The 26435-nt window shown below is 43.1% G+C and overlaps 3 protein-coding genes across 3 annotated transcripts in view; 1 reads left to right on the forward strand and 2 right to left on the reverse strand.

Annotated features, from left to right (window-relative positions):
• LOC308396853 (NACHT, LRR and PYD domains-containing protein 12-like) overlaps positions 1-26435 on the reverse strand; it is a 227130-nt gene that overhangs the window by 25538 nt on the left and 175157 nt on the right. The window contains exon 9 of the mRNA XM_080882473.1: positions 13159-13335. Within this exon, the coding sequence (XP_080738599.1) occupies positions 13159-13335 (177 nt within the window). The remainder of the gene's footprint in view (positions 1-13158; positions 13336-26435) is intronic.
• Positions 816-2247, forward strand: LOC308396754 (histone H1-like). The gene has a single exon (XM_080882294.1). The coding sequence runs from the start codon at positions 1388-1390 to the stop codon at positions 1862-1864; it is 477 nt and encodes a 158-aa protein (XP_080738420.1). The 5' UTR covers positions 816-1387; the 3' UTR covers positions 1865-2247.
• The window catches only part of LOC308400554 (protein NLRC3-like), a gene marked incomplete at its 3' end in the record, with an annotated part of 11876 nt that continues 311 nt past the window's right edge, over positions 14871-26435 (reverse strand). The window contains exons 1-9 of the mRNA XM_080888323.1: positions 24821-26435; positions 23406-23509; positions 23229-23321; positions 22943-23053; positions 19373-19513; positions 18853-18971; positions 16926-18756; positions 15027-15200; positions 14871-14940 (exon numbers count right to left, since the gene is read on the reverse strand). The exon at positions 24821-26435 is cut by the window's right edge and continues 311 nt beyond it. Coding sequence (XP_080744449.1) covers positions 14871-14940; positions 15027-15200; positions 16926-18756; positions 18853-18971; positions 19373-19513; positions 22943-23053; positions 23229-23321; positions 23406-23482 — 2616 coding nt within the window. The 5' untranslated portion in view covers positions 23483-23509; positions 24821-26435. The remainder of the gene's footprint in view (positions 14941-15026; positions 15201-16925; positions 18757-18852; positions 18972-19372; positions 19514-22942; positions 23054-23228; positions 23322-23405; positions 23510-24820) is intronic.

The raw sequence follows: 26435 nt of genomic DNA on the forward strand, positions 1-26435 counted from the left end.
ATGTGAGGTGAAGTGATATAGGTAAATATTTAAACTAATGAAGTGCATAGAGACACTTGACCTGTGTGAAAGACTGTCGTCTTATTATGAGCCATTGTTGAGATATAGAGCACACCTGTGAAAACAACTAAAATGCTGAACCATGTATGAAACATCTAAAAATACAAGATGGAGAAGCTGTGTTGAATATGTAAGTGTAAGACTTTGCCACTGTGGGCAGAGCATGCAACTACTGTGACGTCGCGTTGCAGTTTTGTTTTTGTTTTTTGAGCTGATGAGCAAGCTACACATTATCAGATCAAGAGCTGTCTGAGAACTACTCAAAGAGAGGGAAACAGAGAGTGTGCAGCGTTTCCATGAGCAGTTTTTCTGCACCTTGACTCGTGTGTGTGTGTAGCATCAGCATCATGTTTTTGTTTATTTGTTTTGTTGGATTAAAAATAATTAAATAAACTGGTGATCATGCTTATGGATCACCATGGCACATATCTCCAGCCATATGGTTTATTTATGCAGATGAAAAAGTGAGTGTGAATGTGTCTGACATCACAGTGTTTTTGTGCACTGTGCAAAAGTAATTGCCTCTGATTGTGAGTGAGAGCAGTGATTTTGCAGATCACCAGCTATTGTAAAGGAAGAAAAAAAAGAGTGAAAAAGAGACAAATTACATTGTAGACGAAGAAAAATAATCATAGGACAAAGGTTTTGTGTTGATCAGCCAAAAAACAACTACAATTTCATTTTCTGCTTTTAAGAAAAGACTGTTCACAAAAACACACACAGAGAGAGATGTGTGTTGATTAAGCAGTGATGATGATAATGAACATGTCTTAGTTTGTCACTTTCAGGTGAAAAGCAGACCTGAATCAATTTTCCACATGCAGCGGTCGGAAGAAAGTTATAGTTTAACATCATTGGAAACATGCAGGCCAAGTTTCTGGCTGACTTATTTACAGTGCCATGTGTTTCTCAACCTCACAAGCGAGCTCACTCCTCCCTGAAGATAAGGAATGCAGCTCCAAAGCAATAACATGATAAAGAGACAGCAGCAAGTCCTGAGCACAAAAAGTCCCAGCAAAGCAGCAGCAATGTGGATAAACAGCAGCAGAAGAAGAAAGCAAACCCATCTTCCTGTCTGATTGGTTGAATTTCACGGAGGGGCGAGCAAGATGGCAGCGTGAAGAGGAGTTTTTGTTTGAGTTCTCAGCACGAGACACTTATTTGACGTCTTTCTGGCCTTCGGGACTTTTTTTTTGGAGATCAGCACGCTAAACTTGCTGGATCTGAGGCCAGGGTCTGCGGCGGCAGCATGTTGAAATGCTCAAAAAGGACTGAGTGACTCGGGCAAGCCACATGCGGCTAGCGACATGAAAGAAATGGACCCTTCATGATGCGTTCAACGTGCCAGCGCTGTGGTGGGAAAGGCTCCATCATAAACACGCCCTGCGCCGAGGTTCAGGCCAAGAAGAAGAAGACGATGACTTCCAAGCCCAAGAAGGTCGGCCTCAGCGTGGGCGAGCTGATTGTGAAAGCCGTGGCCGCTTCCAAGGAGCGCAACGGCCTGTCTGTGGCCGCTCTCAAGAAGGCTCTGGCTGCCGGAGGCTACGATGTGGACAAGAACAAGGCCCGTGTCAAGACCGCCATCAAGAGCCTGGTGGCGAAGGGCACTCTGGTGCAGACCAAGGGCACCAGGACCTCCGGATCCTTCAAGATGAACAAGGCTACTGAGAGCAAAGCCAAGAAGCCCGCCGCAGCCAAAGCCAAGAAACCGGCAGCAGCTGCTAAGAAGTCGCCCAAGAAGGCAGCAGCAGCACTTCAGCTACTAGACAGGACAAAGCTGAAGGAGAACTGCCGGGACTGTTGAAGAGGGAGAGGACAAAAGAGTGAGAGGACAACAGAGTGAGAAGACTAGGTGAGAACACATAGGAATTATTTAATGTGGGAAATCAAAATTTGGGTTAGCAAACCTGGGGAAAAGAAAACTGACTGCTTAAGTTGGAAAATTGAGACGGAGTCTGAAACATTGCGAAAATAGAAACATATACAAAATCACACACACACAAGCAGAACATGCATTAACCCTACTAACAATTCCAAACACAAAATGACTCATGAAGACTCATAGCACATTAGTTAAGAAATGATTAAATAATAGCAGAGAAATGTGTAGGAAAGGCAGCTTTAAGAACATGCTCTGCTGGAGATGCAGCTCCACAGACATGCATTAGACCTGCCTAATAACACAAACCCATGCAATGAAAATTAGCTTGTTATCTTTCATCAGTGTTACAATAGTGTCACTTTAGCAGACACTTGTTATCAAATGCTGAATTTATCCTAAAGAAAAAAATTGACTCTCCAAGTTGCAGGACAACAGTTTAACTTTTGTGAGAAAAAAGATCCTGGTTTGACCAACCAGTGATCAGACAATAAATTTAGTTGTTAAAATGGTAAATTGGGCCAGGTTTGGTGAGTTGACGCATGGGTGTGTCCATGCGTCAAGAGGAGGAGTCCAAGGATTAACATTAAACAATGTTTACTATTATTGTTGCAGTGATTTGTGTGATTAGCCGTTTATTTACAAGTATTAAATTTATGCAAGTGGTGCACCCATGTTCAGATGAGGCTTTGATGGCCTATAAGTGAAGTTCACTGAACTAAAGAATGTGGTTTGATGATTGTTGACATGCTCTCCAAATAGAAGTTTTTTTGAAATACAGGTGCAGCAGTAATCTCCTGAGAAATCTTCAGAGGCCCAGTGAGAAGCGCATAGCTGACAGGACCAGGCAGTGGTTGAGGTCAAAGATCAAGCTGGTTGGGGCCCATCATGAAATCAGACCTTGGAGCCACAGCAAGGACCATGAAACTGCCTGCAAAATAGAGGAGAGGATTGTCCACAAGATGGGAGAGAGGCTTCAGGAGGATCAGAGATCATCTTCAGCACAGCAGACATCACACAGAGAGCTGTGCTACTAAGCTTCCAGGAAATCAAGAGGAGACTTCCCACAGCAAGATTTTAAATAAAATGAAAGATTCAATATTGACGCTGAGGAAGACGACTAAGGTGTACGACGTGCTCTGCCTTAAACCTTCAGCAGCGTTGGAACATAAACACTCAGGGGATGAGGAGCGTGCCAAGCTCCATCGACAGCGCAGAAGGAGTTCGAGGATGACATCATGATTCTGTGAAAGCACAGGAACCAGAAGCTATGGTGGTGATGACAGCAGTTTCCTATGAACATCACCTAATGCTGTGCCACTATACTGTGCATACGATGACACTCTGAAGGCTGCTGGGATCATAACAGCAGTAAGATGACGGAACCCAGCACCCTTTCCACAGAGAGCTTTTTCTGCAGAGCGTGGACAATGGCAGAGTCATAAATATCCCCCTCACAAGACGAAGGTCTGAAGTCAGGTGATGGGGGCTGGTAAGAGGCCATAAAACTAGAGTGCTGAGAGGTCTGCAGCTTGGAAATAGCTGAGACCCATGTTGACGAACAACAAAACCAACTGGTATGTTTGAATGTCTATTCTACATACATTTGGACTCTGGTCCTATGGACAGTGATGGAAACAACTGGAAGAGACATTCATGACGCCCTGCAGAACTTAAACCACTCTGCAGAGAGACATGTGATGTGCACACCCGGAGGAAGCACCACCAAGCTGAGATGTTTTTGAAAATGTTACTTTTTTAGTTTCACTATTAAATTAACAATTTCTTTGGTTGCTCGTAAGATGCAGTTTGCCATGAGATGAGCTCAATGAATGGGATAACTGCTAATACATTTATTAAACTGTGTACCTTTCAGTAATTTAGGGTGATTTGACATATGCTGAATATAACAATGTTTGCCTTAAAGCTGTCAGACATGAGGTATTCATACCTGGGAACTTTTCAAGCATAAAGGTCAAAAAGGGGGGAAATGTTAGATTTGTATTGTTGATTGTCATTTATGCTTAGAAATATTTACTTATATATGCTTAGAGTTTTGTAATTAGTTGTAGATTGGTAGAGGTTTTGATCCTTGATAGTCTGCAAACTTTGTGTGTATTAGACAGCACTTTGGGAGCATGAGAGGTCATACTGTGTCTTATTATTTTATGGTAGGATTAACGTAGTTGCGTCTGTTCTAGTCTAAGTGCTCTTTGTTTAGATGAACTGCAGGACTTCCTCACCGTGTTATCTAGGATGAACCATCTAGGGTGGGGGTCTAGTCTACCCTCTTCCTAACCAAGGATGTTTGCTTGTGTGCTTTTATGACCCTTTGATCAGCAGTAACATACACACACACACACACACACACACACACACACACACACAGTATGTCATATGTTAATGAACCTATGCATATTCATGTAACCTCAATAAAAGGACAGTGTATGGGAGAACGGACGAGAGCTACTGGGGTCAAGCGAAGGAACGGCGTTTGTCTGGTTCTCTCCCGTGCACGAGTACCATGAAGAAGTTTGCCTACTTGCGTCTTGCTTGCAGTGTAATTATATTGTCTTAACGTTCCAGCGAATAGGTTTATGCTACAAACCTATCAAGCAGGTCATCTGCTAATTGGATGGTTGTTGGTTCAATCTCTGTGTGCTCTAGTCTGGAGTTCTTACCAAGGTGTCCTTGGGCAAGTTACTGAACCCCAACTTGGTCTCTGATGCATCCATTGGCATGTGAACGTTAAAAAGCAGAATACAAGCAGAATACACTGTGTATAATGCTTTCAGTACTCGAGTAGAAAAGCCACTGAAGGAGTATGGGACCTGGCACATGTGCTTGGACTGTGGTAGATCATCTTTCTCTGAGGCACATGAGAGAGTCAGGCATCGTCTGTCACTGGGAAGGTTAGAAGACCAGATCAGTGTTTCCTCACGTTACTGCAAATATTCCTCTGTCTCAGCTGATTCCTCTTTCCTGCTTGATTCTTTGTCTTCATCATAATTGAAATGGATGATGTGTAGTCCTCTGACACATCTTCTATTTCAGTTTCACATTCTGAAAATTCAAGAAACTTCAAGAAGCCCAGTCACTTTCTCTCCAAGCTCCTCAGACTACCATGTCCTGGATGCCTGAGAACCTACTTGAACATAGTTCAGATTCTTCATCACTTTTCTTCACTTCATAGCCTTCTTCCACTTCTGCAGGTGGCTGATGTGCTTTTTCAGAGAAAGGGTAGCATGTGCTCTAAATATTGACAATATTTTCTATATCTTCTAACCCTGGATCTTCCTGAACATTGATTCTCCCTCCTCATTATACTAGAGGACAATATGTGCTTTGTCCTACTGGTCATTGCTTTGCACAACATGGTAAAAAAAAGTATGCTCATCAAAGTATGCAAATCTCCAGTGCAATGGAGGCTTTTGAGGATACTTTCTGTGTATGTATTATTGTAGAGTCTACCTTACAATACGAAACACTTTGATGCGGCTGTTGTTGTGATTTGGCGCTGTATAAATAAAATTTCATTGAATATAGAGCACCTGCCTCCTCATTGTGCTGCCTGTTGTGGTTGTTATGACCAGTGCTTGACCCCACACATCAGTGATCCAAGATCAAAGATGTTTGAAAACAGTATGGTGTGAAAATACGGCTCTTTGCAACACTTTGTACTTTGGGGTCATTTTTGTCCACGAGGACCACCAACGTTATAAAATTCAATAAAAACCACATAAATAAATCAAATTACTTGAAACTTATTCCAATCATTCATAGTATAGTAATGAATAACTTCTGTTATTTTCAGCCCATTTGATGAATAACAAATACATTTTTGATAGCAAAAGATTTCTTTAGAGGACAAAAATGACCCGTGGACCACACAAGGGTTAATTTATCTAAGTGACTCATATATCATGTTTAACCTGAGTAGCGAAAGACGGCGGTGGGTTTGAAAACGATTTGCCGGGAGTCCGGTGTTCTCACCGCGCTAGTGACCTAGCCCCCGGCTAGCTATCGAGCTAGTGGGTAACAGACGTCTCCGAAAACGTCGGAGTGCTTTTGAAAATATGTGGTGTCCTGATAAACTGAGCAGATATTTGAGGTTTACACAGCTACATTCTCGCCTGAAAATATGTTAAACGTTTATTTTGTGACCCAGAAAGAATAATAAGAGTAACATTAAAACTAACTAGCTGCCGCCATTGTTGACAACTGAGCAGGGCCGCGCTATGAATTCTGGGACACAGCTTCTTCTTCTTCAGGGTTTAACGGCAGCTGTCATCGTTGTACATGCAGTGCTGCCATCTTCTGTTTCAATCCGTTATTACACTCTTAAATCCTGCTACTTATTCCTGCGTCTTTGGGGATCTTACAAAGCTTCAAACGACGCGTCGACTATTAAATCAGTCGTCGACGATTTTGATAGTCGACTAATCCTGGCAGCCCTACTTGCAGCCAGCAGCAAGTCACCTTCACACCACACAAACAGCCAACAACACAGAATCACGTAAAAGAATTGAAAACGTTAGTAGAACTTAAATCTATTTGTTCATCGTCACATCAGTCTGCTGCTGACATCAAGTCAAATCAAAGCTTAGATACAAACAGCAGGCAGCTCAGACACGAAACTTGACATCTTAAGACTTCATGATCCAGTTAGTTTAACAGATAAGGTTGTAGACTGGTTTCCATTATACCCAAAGGGGAGACATTTCTAAGTTTCAACAAGTAGTTTTAGATGTAATGAAAAACACAATGAGGGTTCCTTAAGGTCTTTTGGTCAGTTACTGTTTAACTTCTATTTGTTTCTGCTTATTGCTAGTTGTTAAAAGTAATGCGATCATAAAGAATCAACATAATCTGCCACTTAAATGAAGAGGATACACAGTGATACTTGTGACTTTCCTCTAACAATCCAACTCCTTTTTAGGAAATAAGGTGCACTGATAACATTAGCTGATGGAGCTCAGGAAACAAAAACGTGTTGTCTGTCCAAAAGGTTAGAGACAGAAACTTTGTTCATATCATCCCTGTCTCTGAAACAAGTCTTTAATAATCATATTGAAATGGTTACCAGAACTGCTTTCTGCCATGGAAAATATATCAATGCGTTTACACTGAGCAGGTAAGAGTACTGTAAAGCTCTACTTGCATGAATAACATTTTTGTTGTTGGTTTTGTTCAATTATGTTCAGCTTCTGCTTCAGAGATATTCTCTGAAATGTTTCCCGCACTGTTGGACAAACCTTTCAGAGTTTTCTTGATAAAGCAGATATCCTGGGGAGCTCTGTATCAGAGGGAGCTGGAGGAACAAACAGATCCTGGATCAGTTTAAACTGTTAAAGGCTGCTCCTCAGGAGCTCGACCGCTCTACACTCTCAACACTGAACATCCAGAGGTGGTAATTTAAGTGCTGAGGGCCAAACTGCTCCAGTAACAGACTCTCAGTGTTGGACTGAAACTGCAGGACAAATGCAGACTTACTGTGCTGCTGCTGTTTGTACATCAGAATTAATTAACATCATCGTTAATGTTCTTTCAGGACCAGGGCTCGCAAAATCGCTAGCCCGACGTCCCGGGGCTAGCGATTTTTCCAATCGGGCTACCAAAATCTATCTCAGCCCTGCCCGTCGGGCTATCATAGGAAGGAAAAAATATATGTCAATGCTTTTGCATTCTTTCGGAAATGTAGCTGGGTAATTATGTCATTGGCATCGGTGAGCCACTGTCAATATGTGACATATTGAAATCGCGTTTGAATTTGCGCTTGTTTTTTGCTTTCACTTTGCAAATGTCCAGGTGCCTTCTTTTGGCGCACCAAGTCACTCGGGTCAGAACATGGGGTGCCACCATCATCCCACTTCTGACACCAATGTGGCGAGCTCAGACAACGAGGAGACGGAGGTGTCGTTTGGTCTTGCTTCCCGTGAGCTAGCCAGGGAGCACAGCCGTTTATTGACATCTGCAGAAGAACACTGCCGCTAGCTAACTGCTCAGCGCGGCAACCGCACAGCAACAACAACAACAACACACAGGGCGCCCTCTGACCCCGGAAGGACACACCGTCGCAGCGAGAGGGCGTCACCCGTCACTATGGCAACATAAACAAAACATAACTGTACAAACAGAACCCCGAACAGCCCTGGCCCGCTACAATATGCTGCTGAGAATATAGCCCAGAAGAAGCGTATAGTATAGCTTTTATTTTGGAAAGAGCCATTTCTCTGTAATAAACTCTCTTTTCCAAAGATGAGTGTTTCCTCAATCAGATACAGGTGTTACCGCGCCAGATCCGCGGCCCCGAACCGTAGTAAGGAAACCTCTGGCAGTTACTTGAAGGTTCCGTAACTGACTCGTAGCCGGCAACAGCTTACTATACAGGTCAACTCCGCTAGCAAAAAGATGAGTGATTCCTCAATCAGATACGCAAACGCGCGTTGCAACTTCTTATCTGGTGCGAGTCTTTTATTTTGACAGCGAATGCGCACATGCGGACCACTTATGTGCACCCGTGTAAATAACATAATGTTCTGCCGGGTGTGTTGTTGGTTTTCTCTCGATTTCTGAGTCGACAAGCGCCTTTGTTACTGGGACCAGTCATTTTAAGAAAGGCCCCCATTAGAACCCATGAGAAATGCAAGAAATGCATTATTGCTCAGTCTGCAATATCTTTCCCAGAACAAACACCAATTGCAAATAACATACTAAAAATAAACCTGAAAAATCTGTTTAGAACAGCGTACTATGTTGCAAAGAGTGAACTACCACTGGCACAATTTAGCAGTCTTTGCAAACTTCAAAAAGCAAATGGCCTAGATCTTGGTTCCACTGTCTCTTACCCGTGACTTCAGTGGAAATTTCAAATTCAGGGTCTGACACAGACTGATTCATGTCCTACACAGTTCTTACAAGTTCATAGAAATTTCTGTTCAATTAGAACCAAGTATTTGAGTTGATGATTGTAATTTTTATACAATGTTGTAATTTGTTTTTCAACAATTTTTTGATTAATGTTTTGTTTCCTTTACAATATTATACTTTAATGTATAATATTGTAAAGGAAACAAAACAGGAAACAAAACATCAATCAAAAAAATTGCTCTCTTTTTTATTCGGGCTACTTACATTTATTTTTGGCTACCAAAAACTGAAGAGTCCCTGCCCGAAGGGCTACCAGGGATTTTGAAATTTTGAGAGCCCTGAGGACCATCATGAAACTGACCAATCACCTAGCTCTGATGTCATGGTTTGGCCAAAGGAAGCAGTAGGAGAAGTTGGCCTTCAGCTCTTTGTGGCAGAAACACTTTAGAGCAGAAACGCTCACAGAAGTTATTTGAGTTTTTTTCCATATCTTTCATTTCCAGTTTGTTCGGGTTCAGACAGAATTATTCACTTAGATTTAGGTTACTTGTAGTCATAGCGACACATTTCTTACATGTCAGTACTACTGAGGGTGGCTTGTCCATCTGTGCACACACAGTACTACCAAACTCCACTCTAAACACTTTGTAGGAATCATCAGTACTGTTTCTCAGGTTAGCTTCAGGTTAGCCATGTAGCATTTCTCCAGTATTTTTTGTCGACTCTACACATTAAAGGAGGAACAGCTGTTAACCTTATCTTTACCTGCGTCACTCTCATCGCATTATTCTCATCCTGTGTGACTGGATTAATCTGATTTGGACTAACAACACAGACTTTACCATGAAGATCCTCAGTGTGGATCAGTATAATATCAGCCTGAGTCCTGCTGAAAGTATCACAGCAGTTGTTGAAATCAAAATGCAGAAATCATAGGGTGTGATAACAAAGGTAAGGCAACCATTTAAAGCAATTCTTTGGAAGGAGGAGTCACAATGATGACAGCACTGTCAGTAGTAGACAAAGGTGGCAAAAGTACCGACGTTCCTTGCTTAAATAGAAGTACAGATACTAGAAAGTACTAAAAAGTACTGGCTCTAAAATGCACTCAAAGTAGAAAAGTAAAAGTAGCTCCTTGAAGAACATTTCTACCACCTCTTTTTATTGAAATATTGCTAACCGAACCTTATACTGCATTACTGTGATAGAATAGAAACTTTATTTGAGTCTAAACTTTAATTCTAATAAAGGAATTATATTTCACAATGATTTCAGTTGAGAGGGTCAGTAGATTTTCTCAGTGTCCCAGCTGTGATCAGGCTGTGACCTGAATTCACAATGTCAGCACAACTTTCACATCATGCCAAAAGATGGCGCCGGTGTGTATGGCACGCCATCCTCGTCTGCGCCTTGGCTTAGTACTCCTTACTGTTTTGCATTTGGTTTTATGCTCACTAGGTGGCTGTGCACTAATAACTTACGACAGACATATGCTTTTGAATCTCCGATTCTCTTACTCCCATCGCCCGGATCCATGTTGGACCCTGGGTGATGCCACCCCTCTATGGCCAGACTCCCTCACCAGTATGTACTGCCTACCTCACTCCAACCTGCACAGGAAACGTTACAGGAAACGGGGTAAAAGGAGTGGTTTTCGCGTCTGTTTTAAGGCCTACCTCAAAGCCAAGGTTACGGATTATCCATATGCAAGCCGGGATATTCTACGCTTTATCCCCTCCTGCAGAGGCCGCCCTGATGCTAAACTGCTGAGCCACCGCTGGATCTGCCCCGCTGGTTTTCAAACCTACCCAGCCCTTCCAGTGGCTTGCCTCCCTGTTCGGTCCTGGATAACATCTTCCGGTCGTGGCATCCATCACAACAACCTCAGCATCACACGGATGGCTTTATTTAATGTCAGGTGGCTGGCGAACAAGGCTTTTCTTTTAAAGGACTTTTTCCTCGCCGCGGGACTGGACGTTTTACTCCTGACGGAGACGTGGACTTGTCCCGGTGAGTTCATCCCCTTCTCTGAGCTTCTCCCTGCAGACTGTGTCTTTTGTAGCTCGCCGAGGCTCACTGGCAGAGGTGGTGGCTTAGCTTCGGTTTTTAAAAACAAAGTTTGGCTGCTACCCTCCCTACCTACCCTAGCTTTGAAGCACAGCTACTGGAGACGACTGACTCTTTGACTACTCGGTGTGTTGTGGTCTATCGTCCGCCTAAATACAACAAGACTTTCATCTCTGAACTCGCTGACATTTTAGGATCTGTTCTTTTTCAATATGGCTGTGTTCTTATTACTGGTGATTTTAATATACATGTCTGCTGTAAGAACGACCCATTATCTAAAGATGTTCTTGCATTAACTGAATCTTTTAACCTCATTCAGTGGGTTAATGAACCAACCCAAGGCCAGGGTATGATACCCTTGACCTGGTCTTCTCATATGGCTTGGACATTTGCATCAAGGATATAAACAATGCTGGGTTCTCTGACCACTCCCCGGTCATCTTTGATGTTGACTTGGGTAATACTGAACTGCACCTTGAGGCCCTCCTTCGCCCTATGCGTACAGTTAATGCTGAAACTGTGGCAAATTTTTCTGCTTCTTTTTTGAATTCTGCATCCACTACATTTGATTGTTCTGCCTCTCGGTCATCTCTGAGGACTTTGCCAACACCATATGCTCCTCTATCCTTGACACTGTTGCACCTATTAAAATGAAGCGCCCTAGAACTTATTCTCAATGTTGGTTAAACAACTCTACACGCGCCTTACGATGTGTGTGTCGCCGCGATGAGAGGAGGTGGAGAAAAGATAAACTCCAGTTATCTTATGAAATCCTACGTGGATAAGAACGACATTAATGATAAATTCCAGTCTGCCTTCAAACCACATCATAGCACTGAAACAGCGTTGCTTAGAGTCCTTAACGATCTTCTTCTAATTGCTGATAATGGACGCTCTGCGGTCCTAGTTTTATTGGATTCATCCTCGGCCTTCGATATGGATCACAACATCTTATTAGCGAGGCTTGAGCATACTGTAGGCATTAAAGGTGTTGCCCTTGATTGGTTTAAATCATACCTCTCCAATAGGTTCTTCTCTGTCAACCTGGGCACTTGCTCTTCCTCCGCTGCACCTGTCTGCTGTGGCGTGCCTCAAGGATCTGTGTTGGGCCCTATTCCTTTCTCACTGTATATGCTCCCTCTAAGCACAATCTTTGAGAAATACCGCACCGCTTTCCACTGCTATGCTGACGATATACAGATCTACTTTGAACTAAATGATGATCTTGCTTTGTCCTTACACTGTTTCCAAGAGTGCATGCGCGAGGTCAAAGAATGGCTCCTAGCAAACTCTCTTATCCTAAAGGACAAGAAAACTGAAATCGTGGTGTTTGGCAGCAACGTTCCTCGTGGCCAACTTCGTGATGCCTTTGGTTCCCTTACCAGCTCCCTTTCTGACACTGTTAGCAATCTGGGCGTGTTGCTTGACAGCTCGTTCAAACTCGATAAACAAGTGTCTGCTGTAGTTAGATCTAGTTTCTACCAACTCCGTCTCATCTCTAATTCTAGGCAGTATGTTCTGCATAAGGACCTGGAAAAGCTCATCCACACCTTTGTGACCTCAAGGTTGGATTACTGCAACTCACTTTATTTTGGTCTTCATTCTGCCCTCCTTCATAGACTGCAGACGGACCAAAATGCTGCGGCACGCATTCTGACCAGAAATGGGAAGTTTGCCTGTATCACCCCTGTTCTAGCTGACCTGCATTGGCTACCCAATAAATACCGCATCCAATTTAAAATACTGCTGCTTACAATTAAAATTACCAACAACACAGCACCGAGCTACCTTAAGGAACTCCTTAAATCGTATGTTCCTGCCAGAGAATTAGGATCATCTGCTCAGTTACTCTTGGTGCAGCCTGGATCTCGGCTGAAGTCTAGAGGTGACCTTTGCCCTGGCTTCACCAGAGTTGTGGAATAACCTTCCGATTGTGATCCGGGCGTCCGATTCCATCCAATCTTTTAAATCACGGTTAAAAACCTATTTGTTTAATCTCGCCTTTCCTGCTTGTTAATGCTCGCACCTGACTTTTACACTGACCCTATTTTTCCTTTATACATATTTTTAATGCCTTGTGCTTTTATTATATTTTATATTACCCCTGTGTATTAGTGGCATTGACCTGTATATTACATTATAATACTCGTGCCACTTCTCTGTCTCTTATGTTAAGCACTTTGGTATACCGCTGTAATGTGTATTTAAATGTGCTCATAAATAAAGATGATTGTGATTGTTGTTGTTATTCATCTCAGCACAACTAAAACATGCTGACTGACCTCAGAGTTTCAAGTTTACATCCTGGACTCTCCAGAAAACCACACAGATGCTTCACTCCTGAATCCTGCAGGTTGTTGTTCTTACTCAGGTCCAGCTCTCTCAGATGGGAGGGGTTGGACTTCAGTGCTGCTGCCAGATAATCACAGCTGATCTCTGACAAACCACAGCTCCTCAATCTGTATAAAGAATGAAAGATGTAAGTTTATTAGACAAAGAGCTTGAAATCATTCAGTGTTTCATCATCTGTTCAGAGCTGAAGAAGGTTCAGAATGTAGAAGTTCAGAAAATGGAAACTCCAAACAGCTGAAGCCAACAGGAAGCAGCTTCAAACAAACACAACAAGAGAAAAAACTGAATGTTTCACATTAAAGTCGTACATTTCTCATAAAAACAGGACAAAGACTTGAAAAAGTCGTGTTTTCCTTTAAAGGTGAAGTGTGAAGAAAAAAGAAACTTATTTGAAGTCTAACATCTCCCAGTCACATTATTAAAGCAGACAAACTACAAGCTCATTTTCATTGCAACAAGTCATCTTCTGACCTGGACTAACAACACTGGTCTCTATGTGCAGCTGGCTGTGAGACCAGTGCTCAGGGAGCGTCTACAAAGGGCAACACTGAAAGAACATCACACACTCATTTGCTTCCAGCACTTTCACACAAACATCTACTGTCATTATTGTCACCAAACTCTGTGGATCCTTTATTGCAAATTCAAATGGGATCAGACAAAAGAGGCTTATGAGGAAATATGATGAAATGTTGTGTATCAGCAGCAAGTTATTGAATCATTTTCCTCAGAAACCAAAAAAAATGATTGACAAACATGTTTTGACAAACTCAGTGTTGGACTTGGATCAGCAGGACAACCCTGATGTTCAGAGTCCTTTCTCTGACTGGGCTCCATGGAAACACTGCGACTGGTCTCAGCTGCCTGCTTTCTGTAGTCCAACAGAGTCCTTTCTCTTCTCCAGCTTCTGTTTGAAATCCTCTCACAGTCTCTGAGTCCTGCTTTGCTGTCATGTTTGGGCCTGTGTTGGGCTGCTGTGTGTTCCTCTGCTTTAACACACCTCACCACAGCAGCTGTGTGGGTCGTCTCTGTAGCAGCCAGATCAGCTTCTGATACATGAACATCATCACAGCTCCTAACTTCACCTTTATTAGCTTTGACATTCATGCTTTTCTTGTCTCTCTCTCTGTTTCCACACAAGCTCAAAGTCTCTGCAGCCTGTTTTTATCATTATCATGTTTTATCATCAGCTCTTCAACAGCCTCATTCACATCCCTCACACACTCTACAGCAGGGGTCCCCAATCCCAGTCCACGAGGGCCGGTGTCCCTGCAGGTTTTAAATGTGTCCTTGATCCATCACGGCTGATTTAAATGGATAAATGACCTTCTCAACATGTCTTGAAGTTCTTCAGAGGCCTGGTAATGACCTAATCATGTGATTCAGGTGTGTTGACCCAGGGTGAGATCTAAAACCTGCAGGGACACCGGCCCTCATGGACTGGGATTGGGGACCCCTGGTCTACAGCCTCATCAGTGCAGACTTCATCTTCACTGACTGATGGAGCACGACATGAACCTGTGGAGGCTGAAACACTGTCCTGTCAAACATCTCCCCGTCACCACTCCACTTCTGTCAGCCTTTAAATGAACCCTGCTCAAGTCTGTCACTTGTATTTGGAGCCAAAAGGAAAAACTGTTGTTCAGTCGTTTGGAAAGACACAACTTTTCTGAAAGCACTCAAACTTCTTCACATTTGTCTCCAGACACATCCTGAACATTTAGGAACTAAAGAAAGTTTTAAACATCAAAGACCTGAAATATAGAAAAACAACAACAGCTGCAGTCAGTGAACTCACCTCAGAGTCTCCAGCCGACAGTTTGGACTCTCCAGTCCAGCACACAGAAGCTTCATCCATGAATCCTGCAGGTTGTTCTCGCTCATGTCCAGCTCTGTCAGATGGGAGGGGTTGGACTTCAGAGCTGAGGCCACAACTTCACAGTGAGCCTCTGAGAGTCCACACTGAGTCAGTCTGTGATGATAGAAAATATAAAATGTGTTATTATAAAAGCAGAAATCTGCATTATAAACACAGACTGAATGTACATGAAGACAAAACAGAGTGAGGTCATAATCTGATGAACATCTGCTCTTCACATCTGTGCTTCAGCTCCTCTTACTGTGTTTGACATGACACAGTGATTGAGTCTCTCTCAGACCTGCAGACTTTTATTTGTTTGGCTTTAATCTGCAGATGAAGGAGGAAGATGGAGTCACATTTAGGCTTCCATAATGTCCACAGTCTGTCACTGAGATCTGATCCAGAGTCAGAGTGAAGACACACATTTGGACTGTTTCCTGTTTTGAACATTTGAATGAGTTCAGCTCAATGAAGAGTTCCAGCTGGAAAGATGATCTCTGTTTGCTACCTGCTGTCAGGTACGACTGTTCACGTCCACACGCAGGAAAAACCTGCTGACTGTTACCAAACGGAGCAGAAATCTCATCACTGGACAATAATGATGAACTCAGAGCTGCTGATATCAGAGCTGATTTCACTTATATGTTGTTATAACCTGACATGGATCAGCTCGTCTTTGATTGTTTGTAAAGGTCACTGTTTCCATTGGACCTGAGTGACGTACAAACACAGAGAGGGAGAGAGAGGATGGAGACAGCAAAGAGAGAGCAACACAAACAGGTGACCAAGGTCAGCAACCAATCAGAGAGCTTCTGTTTGACCCAGTCACTGATGATGACTGCACATAACCAAGCAGTGTGTTACTCTGATATCAAACATGGATCCTGCTCTTATAATAATGATGAGCAGATGATGTTATTGTGTTATTTTGTAGCTGAATACGATGTTTGTGTGATTATCAGTGAAAGCAGCAGTGAGGAGGGTGGAGAGAGAGAGAGGACAGAGGCTGAAGTTAGAAACACTAAAAGGATTTTTCATGGATTTCATGGATGGTTTGATTTCCAGCAGGACACTTAAACATGTCAGTGGACGTCCTAAAGAACATATTCACTGATGTGAAACGTGTCATTGAACAGGATCAATATCAGTGGAAACAGGGACGACATTTCAGCAGCAACAACTAAACACTGAACAATGAGCTCTGTGATTAAGGAGGACATGAAGTCAGACATTAGGAGCAGCAGCAGGAATGAGAGTGAATCCATGAGCTGCTGTCACATCAGCGTGAGCTCACACATCTGACACATGTTCAGATGTCAGCAGAGTCTTCTCACTCAGTTTGTCCCACTGTGGGCAGAGCACAGCTGGTTCACCTCTGAGCCTCACTCTGAACCACAGCACTGTCACTCATCAGGACATCACACTGAACCAGAGTCTTCCTCAGCACCTTCATCCTCACTCCCCATGTTTGTGCCACTAAACTCTGTGTCTGTAGTTCTGTCTGTTCTGTTTGTAACATCAGAGTTCACTACAAAGAAGCTCTCCACAGATTCTTATTTCTGTCTAACAGCAGCGTCTGAATGACCAACAGCAGCAGATTAAAATACTGCCCCCTAATGACACCACACAGGTACTACATGTAGATGTGAGTCTACAACACACAGCGTACGACTACCAAAGCAGCATCATGCTGAGTGCACACACACATTTCTGATCAACACAAAATATTATTTTATCTGAGAAACTACTGAGAGTCGTTTAGTGCTGTGTGTATCTGAAGAACTAAACTACTGATCAACACTGATCAATGATGTTAATGATCACATCTGGACTCACCGAGCCTTTCTGCAGTTCCTCACAGCTGGAATCAGTCTCTGTCGTCCCCTCCATGATGTGTTGTACTTCTGCAGGTCCAACTCATCCAGAACCTCCTCTGACATCTGCAGCATGAAGGCCAGAGCTGAGCACTGGATCTCAGAGAGTTCCTGTTCTGATCTGTTCTCTGACTTCAGGAACTCTTGGATCTCCTGAAATAATGAGAGGTCGTTCATCTCCATCAGACAGTGGAAGATGTTGATGCTTCTGTCAGGAGAGATTTCATCACTGTTCATCCACTTCAGGTTGTTGATGATACTCTGGATGGTTTCTGGACTGATCTCTGTCTGACCCAGCAGACCTGCTAAGAGTCTCTGGTTGGACTCCAGACACAGGCCATGAAGGAAGCGGACAAACAGGTCCAGGTGGCCATTTTTACTCTGGAGGGATTTCTGCATGACTCTGCTCAGGAAATCATCCAGAATACATTGGTAATCATCATCTTCATCATCATCATCATACTCCTCCTCATTCCAGTCTATCCCCAGGAAGTCCTTCACCACCTTTGTCTTCCTGTTGGTGAAACAGTGGAACATGTAGACTGCAGCCAGAAACTCCTGGATGCTCAGATGAACAAAGCAGTAGACTGGTTTCTGGAAGATCACACACTCTCTTTTGAAGATCTCTGTACAAACTCCTGAGTACACCGAGGCCTCTGTCACATCCAGACCACACTGCTCCAGGTCTTCTTGGTAGAACATGATGTTTCCTTTCTCCAGATGTTCAAACGCCAGCCTCCCCAGCTTCAGAAGAACTTCCCTGTCAGCCTCCGTCAGCTCCTGTGGACTCGTCTCATGTCCCTCATGGTACTTGTTCTTCTTCCTCTTTGTCTGAACCAGCAGGAAGTGTGAGTACATGTCAGTCAGGGTCTTGGGCAGCTCTCCTCTCTGCTCTGTAGTCAACATGTGCTCCAGAACTGTAGCAGTGATCCAGCAGAAGACTGGGATGCTACACATGATGTGGAGGCTCCTGGATGTCTTCATGTGGGAGATGATTCTGCTGGACAGCTCTTCATCACTGAATCTCCTCCTGAAGTACTCCTCCTTCTGGGCGTCAGTGAAGCCTCGTACTTCTGTTAGCCTGTCAACACATGTAGGAGGGATCTGATTCGCTGCTGCAGGTCGGGAAGTTATCCAGACGAGAGCCGAGGGAAGCAGATTCCCCTGGATGAGGTTTGTCAGCAGCTGGCTGACTGATGACTTCTGTGTGACATCAGACAGCAGCTTCCTGTTGGTGAAATCCAATGAAAGTCTGCTTTCATCCAGGCCGTCAAAGATGAACAGAAGCTGAGAGACAGCCAGCTTCTCTGCTGTGACCTTCTGTAATGTTGGATGGAAAACATGGAGCAGCTCCAGAAGACTGTACTGCTCATCTCTGATCAGGTTCAGCTCCCTGAATGAAAGCAGAACCACCACACTGACATGTTGGTTCTCCGAGCCCTCTGCCCAGTCCAGAGTGAACTTCTGCACTGAGAAGGTTTTTCCAACACCAGCCACGCCGTTGGTCAGAACCACTCTGATGGGTCTCTGTTGGTCAGGTAAGGCTTTAAAGATGTCCTGGCACCTGATTGGAGCGTCATGGAGGGCGTCCATCTTGGAAGCTGTCTCCAGCTGCCTCACCTCATGTTGGGTATGAACCTCTTCACTCTGTCCCTCTGTGATGTAGAGCTCAGTGTAGATGGTGTTGAGGAGGGTTCTACTTCCTGTTTCATCACTTCCTTCAGTCACACGTTCACATCTCCTCCTCAGACTGGTCTTATGTTCATCTACAACCTCCTGCAGACCAACATCTGCTGAAAGAACAGAAAGAAAACTCTTCAATGTCTGAACAACAACCAGAAGTCCAGTTTCAGAAATGAGTCCATCAGCAGACAGATGTTCAGTCTTACTTTGTACACAGCTGCTCTGACTGGCTGTCTGCAGTCCAGCTCTGGTTCTTTCTCCACACTGGGGACAGGACCAGTCTCCTGATGAAGCAGACTGGTCCCAGTATGAGCAGATGCAGTGTCTGCAGAACCAGAAACATATCCAAGGTGAGCAGGTTCCCCTCCAGCATAAACTCTAAGCAGCTAAAACATGTATGAATGTAAACAGTGTCCCAGCTGTCAGCCACATTACAGATGTGGTTTCTGACAGCTGCCCCAGCTGCAGGATCAAACACACACAGGTCCAAACATCTTTGTCTTTGCTGCTTCTTTATTATTGAACACAACATGGGGCCGGCACAGGGAGAGGAGAAGTTATTACCATCAACCCACTGCTGACTCAGAGTCAGAGGGTCATGCATTTTGGTTACAAACTCATTTTCATTTCCTCTCAGCTCACAAACACAGTCAGACAATCAACCAGAGTCAACACTGATTATAATGTCAGTGCAGAATTATTTCTCAGTGAGTTCAGTTCTCTCACCTCGTTGGTCCAGGTTCAGCACTGAAGTGTGGAGGAAGATTTTTGGACCGGTCACTCCTCACAGACGGACAGCTGGATCCTGCAGACTCTGCTCTGTCCTCCTCTTCCTCCATCATCATCTTCTTGTGGACTTCAGTCAGTCTGAGAGGTAAACCACAAACACTCAGTGAGTTCACATTAACAGAAGTAACTGAGTTACAGTCGCTGACCTCTGACCTGTCATGTAACCTAGAAACCAGGTCACATGATCCACATCAGGGATCTGAGAAACCTGATCTCACCTGCTGACTCTGACATTTAAGACCTTCCAACAACAAACCAAAAAAGCAACACATGGACAGAACATTAGGAACAGCTCTGAGTACGATACAGTCAGCTCACTGTAAACTCCGACCTCAGCATCAAACTACATTAAAGCTCTTTTATGGTCACTCAGACACTTTAGGACCACATGATGTTCATGCATGATATCTGTGACTGTCAGAGTTCAACATGTGAACTTCATACATGTAACATGTTCTTGTGTTCATGTAACACTAATAAATATCAGTTTTTACATTTGAATCTGGCAGAGAGCATCTATTGTTTTATTTACAGTGAAAAGAATATTAATAAAAATATTTATATAAGAAATAAAAATAAATGAATAAATAAAATGATGAAGCTAAATGAAGTCTTTGTATTTACTGCGTTACAGTCAGTGCTTCTTCTTCTACACTTTCATATTTTAAAAAGTGAGATAACAAAGCTTCAGACTGATACAACATCTACATGCTAACTGTTATTCCTATTCAAATATCGTATTAAAATTATTATTACATACTGACCGCACATTACTGTAACATTAATACTTTGAGATAAAACACTAAATGTATTTAAACAGGTTAAAATAAACACCTGATTTATTCTATTTAAATATAGACTGTGATATAAAATCATCTTTAAATGTTTTGAGCGGCCGGCCCGGGTTCAGGTCCGGCCCACGGCCGTTTGCCACATGTCTTTCCCTTTTCTGTCAGTCTTCTCTGTAACTATCTAATAAAATGTATTTAAAAAATGTTCTCAGTGACTAAAAGTCTGAGTGACATGACTCTGCTCTCTGTGGGAAACAGTCAATGCCACTTCCTGTTGGAGCAAAGTCAACAGGACCTTATTTTCCTGTTCACACACGTAAAAACAGGAACGCATGAAGAAAGAATGTAAGTCATTTATGCTAAAAACGTCAACTGACTCAGTAAAGTGTGATTCACAATCAAAATATCATTTAATCAATGATTTATGGAAATGAGAAAAATGTTATTTTAGAGAAGACAAACTGAATCAGTCCAACATTTTCATAGATCCTGATCACTGTGCAAACTTTGTGTCATGGTCCTGGGCCATGTTGGCCCAGTACTCTTAGTTTTGTGTGTTTTGTATTTTGTTCTTTATTTATGCCGTGGTTCCTCGGTTGTTCAGTTAAGATGTTCCTTATTTGGTTACCTCCTGTGTATCTGTGAGCCCAGATACACAGAGGGTTTTATTCCATGTTTTCCCCGTTATGTCTGTGCTCTCTCTCCTCCTGTCTGCACCTCCGTGTACTTCCTGTTTTACTTTGACAGTCTCTCGTCAGTATGTGTCATGTTGTGTTCACTGCTGCCCTGTCTCATTACGATTATCTGTGTCAGCTGTTCCCCGTGTGCTCCCACTTCCCTCGTTAACCCTCTGTGTATTCATGTGCATGTCTCCCTCAGTTCAGTGTCGCGTCGTCAACGTCTCCTGAGTTCAGTTCCTGTCTCCGTGAGTTTTGTGTTTGGGGCCTCATCTGCCTTCACATAACTTTATTGAGTAGAAACAGATTTTTTTGTTTCATTTCCCTTCAAAATGGTCAGACTGGTTCAGTGTGAAGTTCACTGAGGCCACCTACTGGAAATGACACTACGAATGTGAACATACCAATACCAGCTCAGCTCTGACATCCTGTTTACTTTGAGTGGAACAAAACTTTTTTATATGCAGTCAGTTTCTCTGTTTCCAGTCTATAGATCCAGTCACACTTTCTACCTTCACCTGTGCAGTAAAGCCTGAGAGCAGAGCTGAAACCAAGCGTCCAATCAGGGAGCAGCAACCATCCTGTGATGAAAGATTTATTTCACTGAAAGCTCGTTTCAACCTGTTGAAGTCATGACTCAAAGTGCAGACTGAGAGTGGATCACATGATGTTTGAGGTGTGTCATGTGACATGTTCAGTATTGTCACACATGTCTAGATTGTCCCTGATATCATAACTGCTCAAACACTGATGATTATATTTGAAGAATTATTCCTGATGGCAGCAAAGTTTGAATGGAGCTCTCTGTCTGTGCTGATTTGTCGCCCTCTGGAGGTCAAAGCACAAACTGCATGATGTCACTGTAACCACCACAGTGACAGGAAGTGTTTTTATGACTGAAACACTGATTACTGGGGAAATGTGATCAAATATCCATTAGATTCTGGCTGCTGTATTTTTTAAACAGCTGAAAACTCTCATGCAGAGAAAGATTATTTTTTATAACCCATCAGATAATCTTGTGTCTTAATGACAAAATTGATCAGCCTGATAATTCACACGTTTGCTATTTTTACCAGCTTTTCTTCCTGCCTTCAAATAAACTTTATTAACACAGCAGCCTTTTCCCAGCCAAGCATTTAAAGCTCACACACATCCATTCAGAGCTTCTGACACTAAATACTGCACACAGATTTCCTCTTACACCATCGCTCACCTTGATTCTGGATCATGTGTGAACATCTTCATATGTTTCTAATGTTACATTGGATTTTTTGGAAAATGATTTTTTCAGATTAACTGACACATTATTTTTGACAAAGACTTCGATGCAAGTTTACCTGGTAATGATACAACAGCCTCTCTTCATTTCATGGATGAGAAAGAGGAACATCAACCAGACACAACAAGGTAACACACGTTGCCTAACGTAGATATTAACAAGAACTCTTAGAGAAAAATATTTTGAGTTTCTTTGGACGTCTCTACGTGAGCCTGAAATGACTGTTTACACCTTGTCAGGAACAACACTGATGAAATGAGTGAGGTAATCTCTTCCCTGACCACCTCTGACTCGAGACTGACTTTAATTTGACTTCTTATGGAATGACATTAATGTCAACAGCTCCATTGGAGAAAAAAACAAAAGTCCGTTAAATTACATACTAAACTAGACTCAATTAAAACAAATGACATACTTTTAATCACATATCACTTTGGAGACATTGAAAAATAAATTTTTTAATTTTAATTTTATTTTCTGACAATATTTACTTTTGCTCCTACATTTTAAACAAATATCTGCACCTTACGTCTTCAAAGAACGGACGTTGCTTTAACATTAATTTGAGGTGAGTCGATGTTATTGATGGTCCTACTGTGAGGAGTCTAAATGTTGGACATGTTTTACAGGATAAAGGAACTCCTCACTCAGTGACTTCCTTTCAGATGCAGTTTAGAGACCAGGAAACAGCATCAAGCAGATCATTTAAATCAGACAGCAAAGGGACAGCAAAGACTTCATGTTGCTAACAGCTCACCTCTCTGCAGCAGACACAGGCTGGCCTTTAAAATCAATGGGACGATCTTCAGACCGGTCACTCTTACAGGACACACAGCTGGGTCCAGGTGCATGTTTGTGTTTAGTTCCTCTGATTAAAATAGTTAAAAACAGACAATTCTGTCACAAAATGCATCTTAAAACCAGATAAACTGACAGTTACAGCTGAGCCCTTAGAGACACTGCTGTCCTACAGAGATGCTTTTTAAAAACCAGGAAACATCAAAATCATTTAAATCAAAGAGTTCATGTTGCTAACAGCTCACCTCTCTGCAGCAGAGACTTTAAAATTAATGGGACGATCTGCAGACCAGTCACTCTTACAGGACACACAGCTGGGTGGAGGTCCAGGCTGGTTCCTGTGAATAATGATGGAGCAGTGATGTGAGTGCTGAGCTGTGACATGGAGAAGAGTCATGGACAGTTAGAGATGGTCATCTCACCTCTGAGCTTTGGTCTGGCTCTCTCTGGCTCTCTTAGAGGGAGGGGCTCCCTCCTCTCTGTCCTCACACTGATCCATGCTGCTCAGCTCACACACACTTTCTACCTGCAGAGGAAACACAAATCATTCATGTGCACATGTTTACTAACATTTACAAATGTGTGCAGGGATTTGTGTGAAACCTCTGAGGACTCACCAAGTCCTGTTTCGATCCACACAACACAAAAAAATCCAAAAACACTAAAACTATTTTACAAACGCACACATCCTAACGTGAGTAAACACTGATGATTTACCAAGTTCATCAGTGACACTCATACACACGTGTCTTTACTATCGACCAGACTCGCGCACGCAGGACATTTTAGCAGGTTTCAGCACTGACACGTTCTTTAATGAAATCTTTTACCGGGTTGGGAGGCACACGGAGTGTCTCCCTGTCGCCATGGTTACTCTCTGTCCTCCGTATTACAGTGAGCGGTGCTTTGATTTTCCCTGGTAGCCTTTCTATTGTCTCATCAACTTATGGTGCGCCATTTCCCGTTTTGTTGTTCTCAATAAAGTTTGAAAAAAGAGAGAAGCTGTGCTGCTGTTCAGCGCTGACGTCACTGTGAGCAGCTGCATGACTTCATGAATCAGTGTGAGAGACGTAATGACCTGTGGATGCATGAACACAGACTTACTTATTCATCCGAGAATACTGAACAAACATCCGGCGACTACGGAGCCCCGCAGGGGACATGGGAGAAAAAAAAATTAGGGAGGAAAAAAAAATTTAAGACGGACTTTTGCGATATCTCGCAAAACAAACTCGGGATCTCGCAAAAGTATTGCGAGAGCTCGCAAAAGTTTTAGCCGCATTCTTCGGAGGCCGCCAGCTCGAAGCCGACCGGGAGGTCGAGGCACGATGTGCTGGGAAAGCGGTGTTCCTCCCGGCTGTAGTAGGTCTCGACCTCCCGTTAGCTTCGAGCTAGTGGGTGTCAGATCTCCAAAAACGTCGGAGCACTTTTGCAAATATGTGATGTCTTGTAAACCGAGCAGGTATCTGACGTTTACACAACTACATTCACGCCTCAAAATATCTTAAAAGTGTATTTTGTGACCCAGAAAGAGTCATATTACAACTAAGTAGCTGCCGCCATTGTTGGAATTCAACTTTCGCCAGAAAGTTTTGCGAGATCTCGCAAAAGTCCGTCTTAATTTCTTTTTTTCTCACTAATTTTTTTTTTCTCCCATGTCCCCTGGGGGGCTCCGTAGGCGACAGCCTCAAACACGGAGACTAACGGAAAACGTTTCTTCTTCTCTTCAAAGTAAAGCAACAGAAGAGCGAGCAGAGCAAGAAATGGCATCTACAGACCAAATATTCGCTGCGTATTTTCTGTTTGTCGCAGAAACATCTGTTTCCACGTCACTTACCGGGCCTCGTTGGTCCAGCTGTGAGTCCGTTACCGTGAACTATGGAGCGGCAGATTTGTGCTAAGCTGCACACAGCTGATGTTAGCCAGGAAACATAACTTTAATGGAGAGACCGGAAATACAAACGCACACAGCTTCTTGTGTGAAGAAATCAAACATGAACATTTACATTACCGGACAAAGACGATCAGCAAACTATAGGCTCAGAAAAAAGGGAAGTTTGAGCAGGAAGGAAACGCGCAGAGAGGAGTTTGAGGACAACTTCAAAATAAGGACCATCGAAACACTGTGTGCTGCGTTCAGGTGCACCTCGGAAACTCCCTCCTCTCTGGCAGGCTGTGATTTATTTCTGCTTCCTGTTTGAAGGACAAACATCCGTCATCACTTTGTTGTTCTTCTTCCTGCAGCGTTTGAATATTTCAGCACTAAACTGATGATTATATTTGAAGAATTATTCCTGATGGCAGCAAAGTTTGAATGGAGCTCTCTGTCTGTGCTGATTTGTCGCCCTCTGGAGGTCAAAGCACAAACTGCATGATGTCACTGTAACCACCACAGTGACAGGAAGTGTTTTTATGACTGAAACACTGAAATGATGCTAACGGCTGTCGTTAGGCTCACTGACAGCAGTGCTGATGTGTTCATGTCAAACACTGGCTCAGGTCAGACTCCTGACATGGCTGCTCTCAGACTCACAGGAGCTCTGACCTTTGACCTCCTAACACTAACCATTTTAGTCTCTTTGCATCTTTACATGCAAATCCAACGAGACTGTAGCCGAACAAAAGAGGCTGGAAGCTGTTCTATCAATGATGTTCATAGCAGAGTTCCTGTTTCCAGCTCAGACGTGTTAAACGCTGCTGCTCTGCTACATTTGTCATTTCCTGCTTTCACTACCATCCATGTCAAAGTGCTGAACTCATCTGATCACTTTAATGCAGTAAAACAGGAGCTGTAAGTCTGACATTTATTTACTGGACTCTTTAATGAAGACAGTGCGTTTATTTACAGTCAGGTAAATAACCAGTACACAATAAATCCCCGGAGCTCCCTTGACTCCCGTGTCTCACTCAAACGTCTGTGCTCGTGCTCCCGTGTTTCCTGTGCATGCTGTCCTGTTCTGTCCATAACACATCACAGTTCAAAACAACTGTGTTTAATTTGCAATGAGAGCATGGTCGTGTTTAATGTCTGAGCCAGGGAAATGTTGTTTTGGTTAGAAAATCTGGCCCACCTCAGTGTGTAATTGCTATGGCAAAGACACAGCGCCTGCAGTGTTTTGCACACACACTTCAGCTGGTGGTGAGAGATGGTTTGTCAGAGACCAAAGTGGCATCTCCTTCACTTTCAAAGTCATCTAAGCTCAGCTCTCTACTGCACACAAGCACAACATTCAAAGATGTGTTTGAAGCTGAATTTGGTGAACAGAAAGCGATCCCTGCAGCTGTAATCACAAGATGGAATTCAACACTGAGACGAGTGAAGGCACTTCTCCAATGTGAACATCTAAAAAGCTGTTCTTGAAATGGCTGGGCACAAGGAGTTATTATTCACAACACGAGAGCGGAACCTGCTGAAGGAGATGGTGGACATCTTGAAGCCTTTTGGAGAAGCA

This window comes from Rhamphochromis sp. 'chilingali' (genome assembly GCF_963969265.1).
Source record: "Rhamphochromis sp. 'chilingali' genome assembly, chromosome: 1".
Lineage (NCBI taxonomy): Eukaryota > Metazoa > Chordata > Actinopteri > Cichliformes > Cichlidae > Rhamphochromis > Rhamphochromis sp. 'chilingali'.

Coding starts and splice junctions, on each gene's coding strand:
- LOC308396754 (XM_080882294.1), top strand. CDS start 1,388: ATGATGCGTTCAACGTGCCAGCGCTGTGGTGGGAAAGGCTCCATCATA.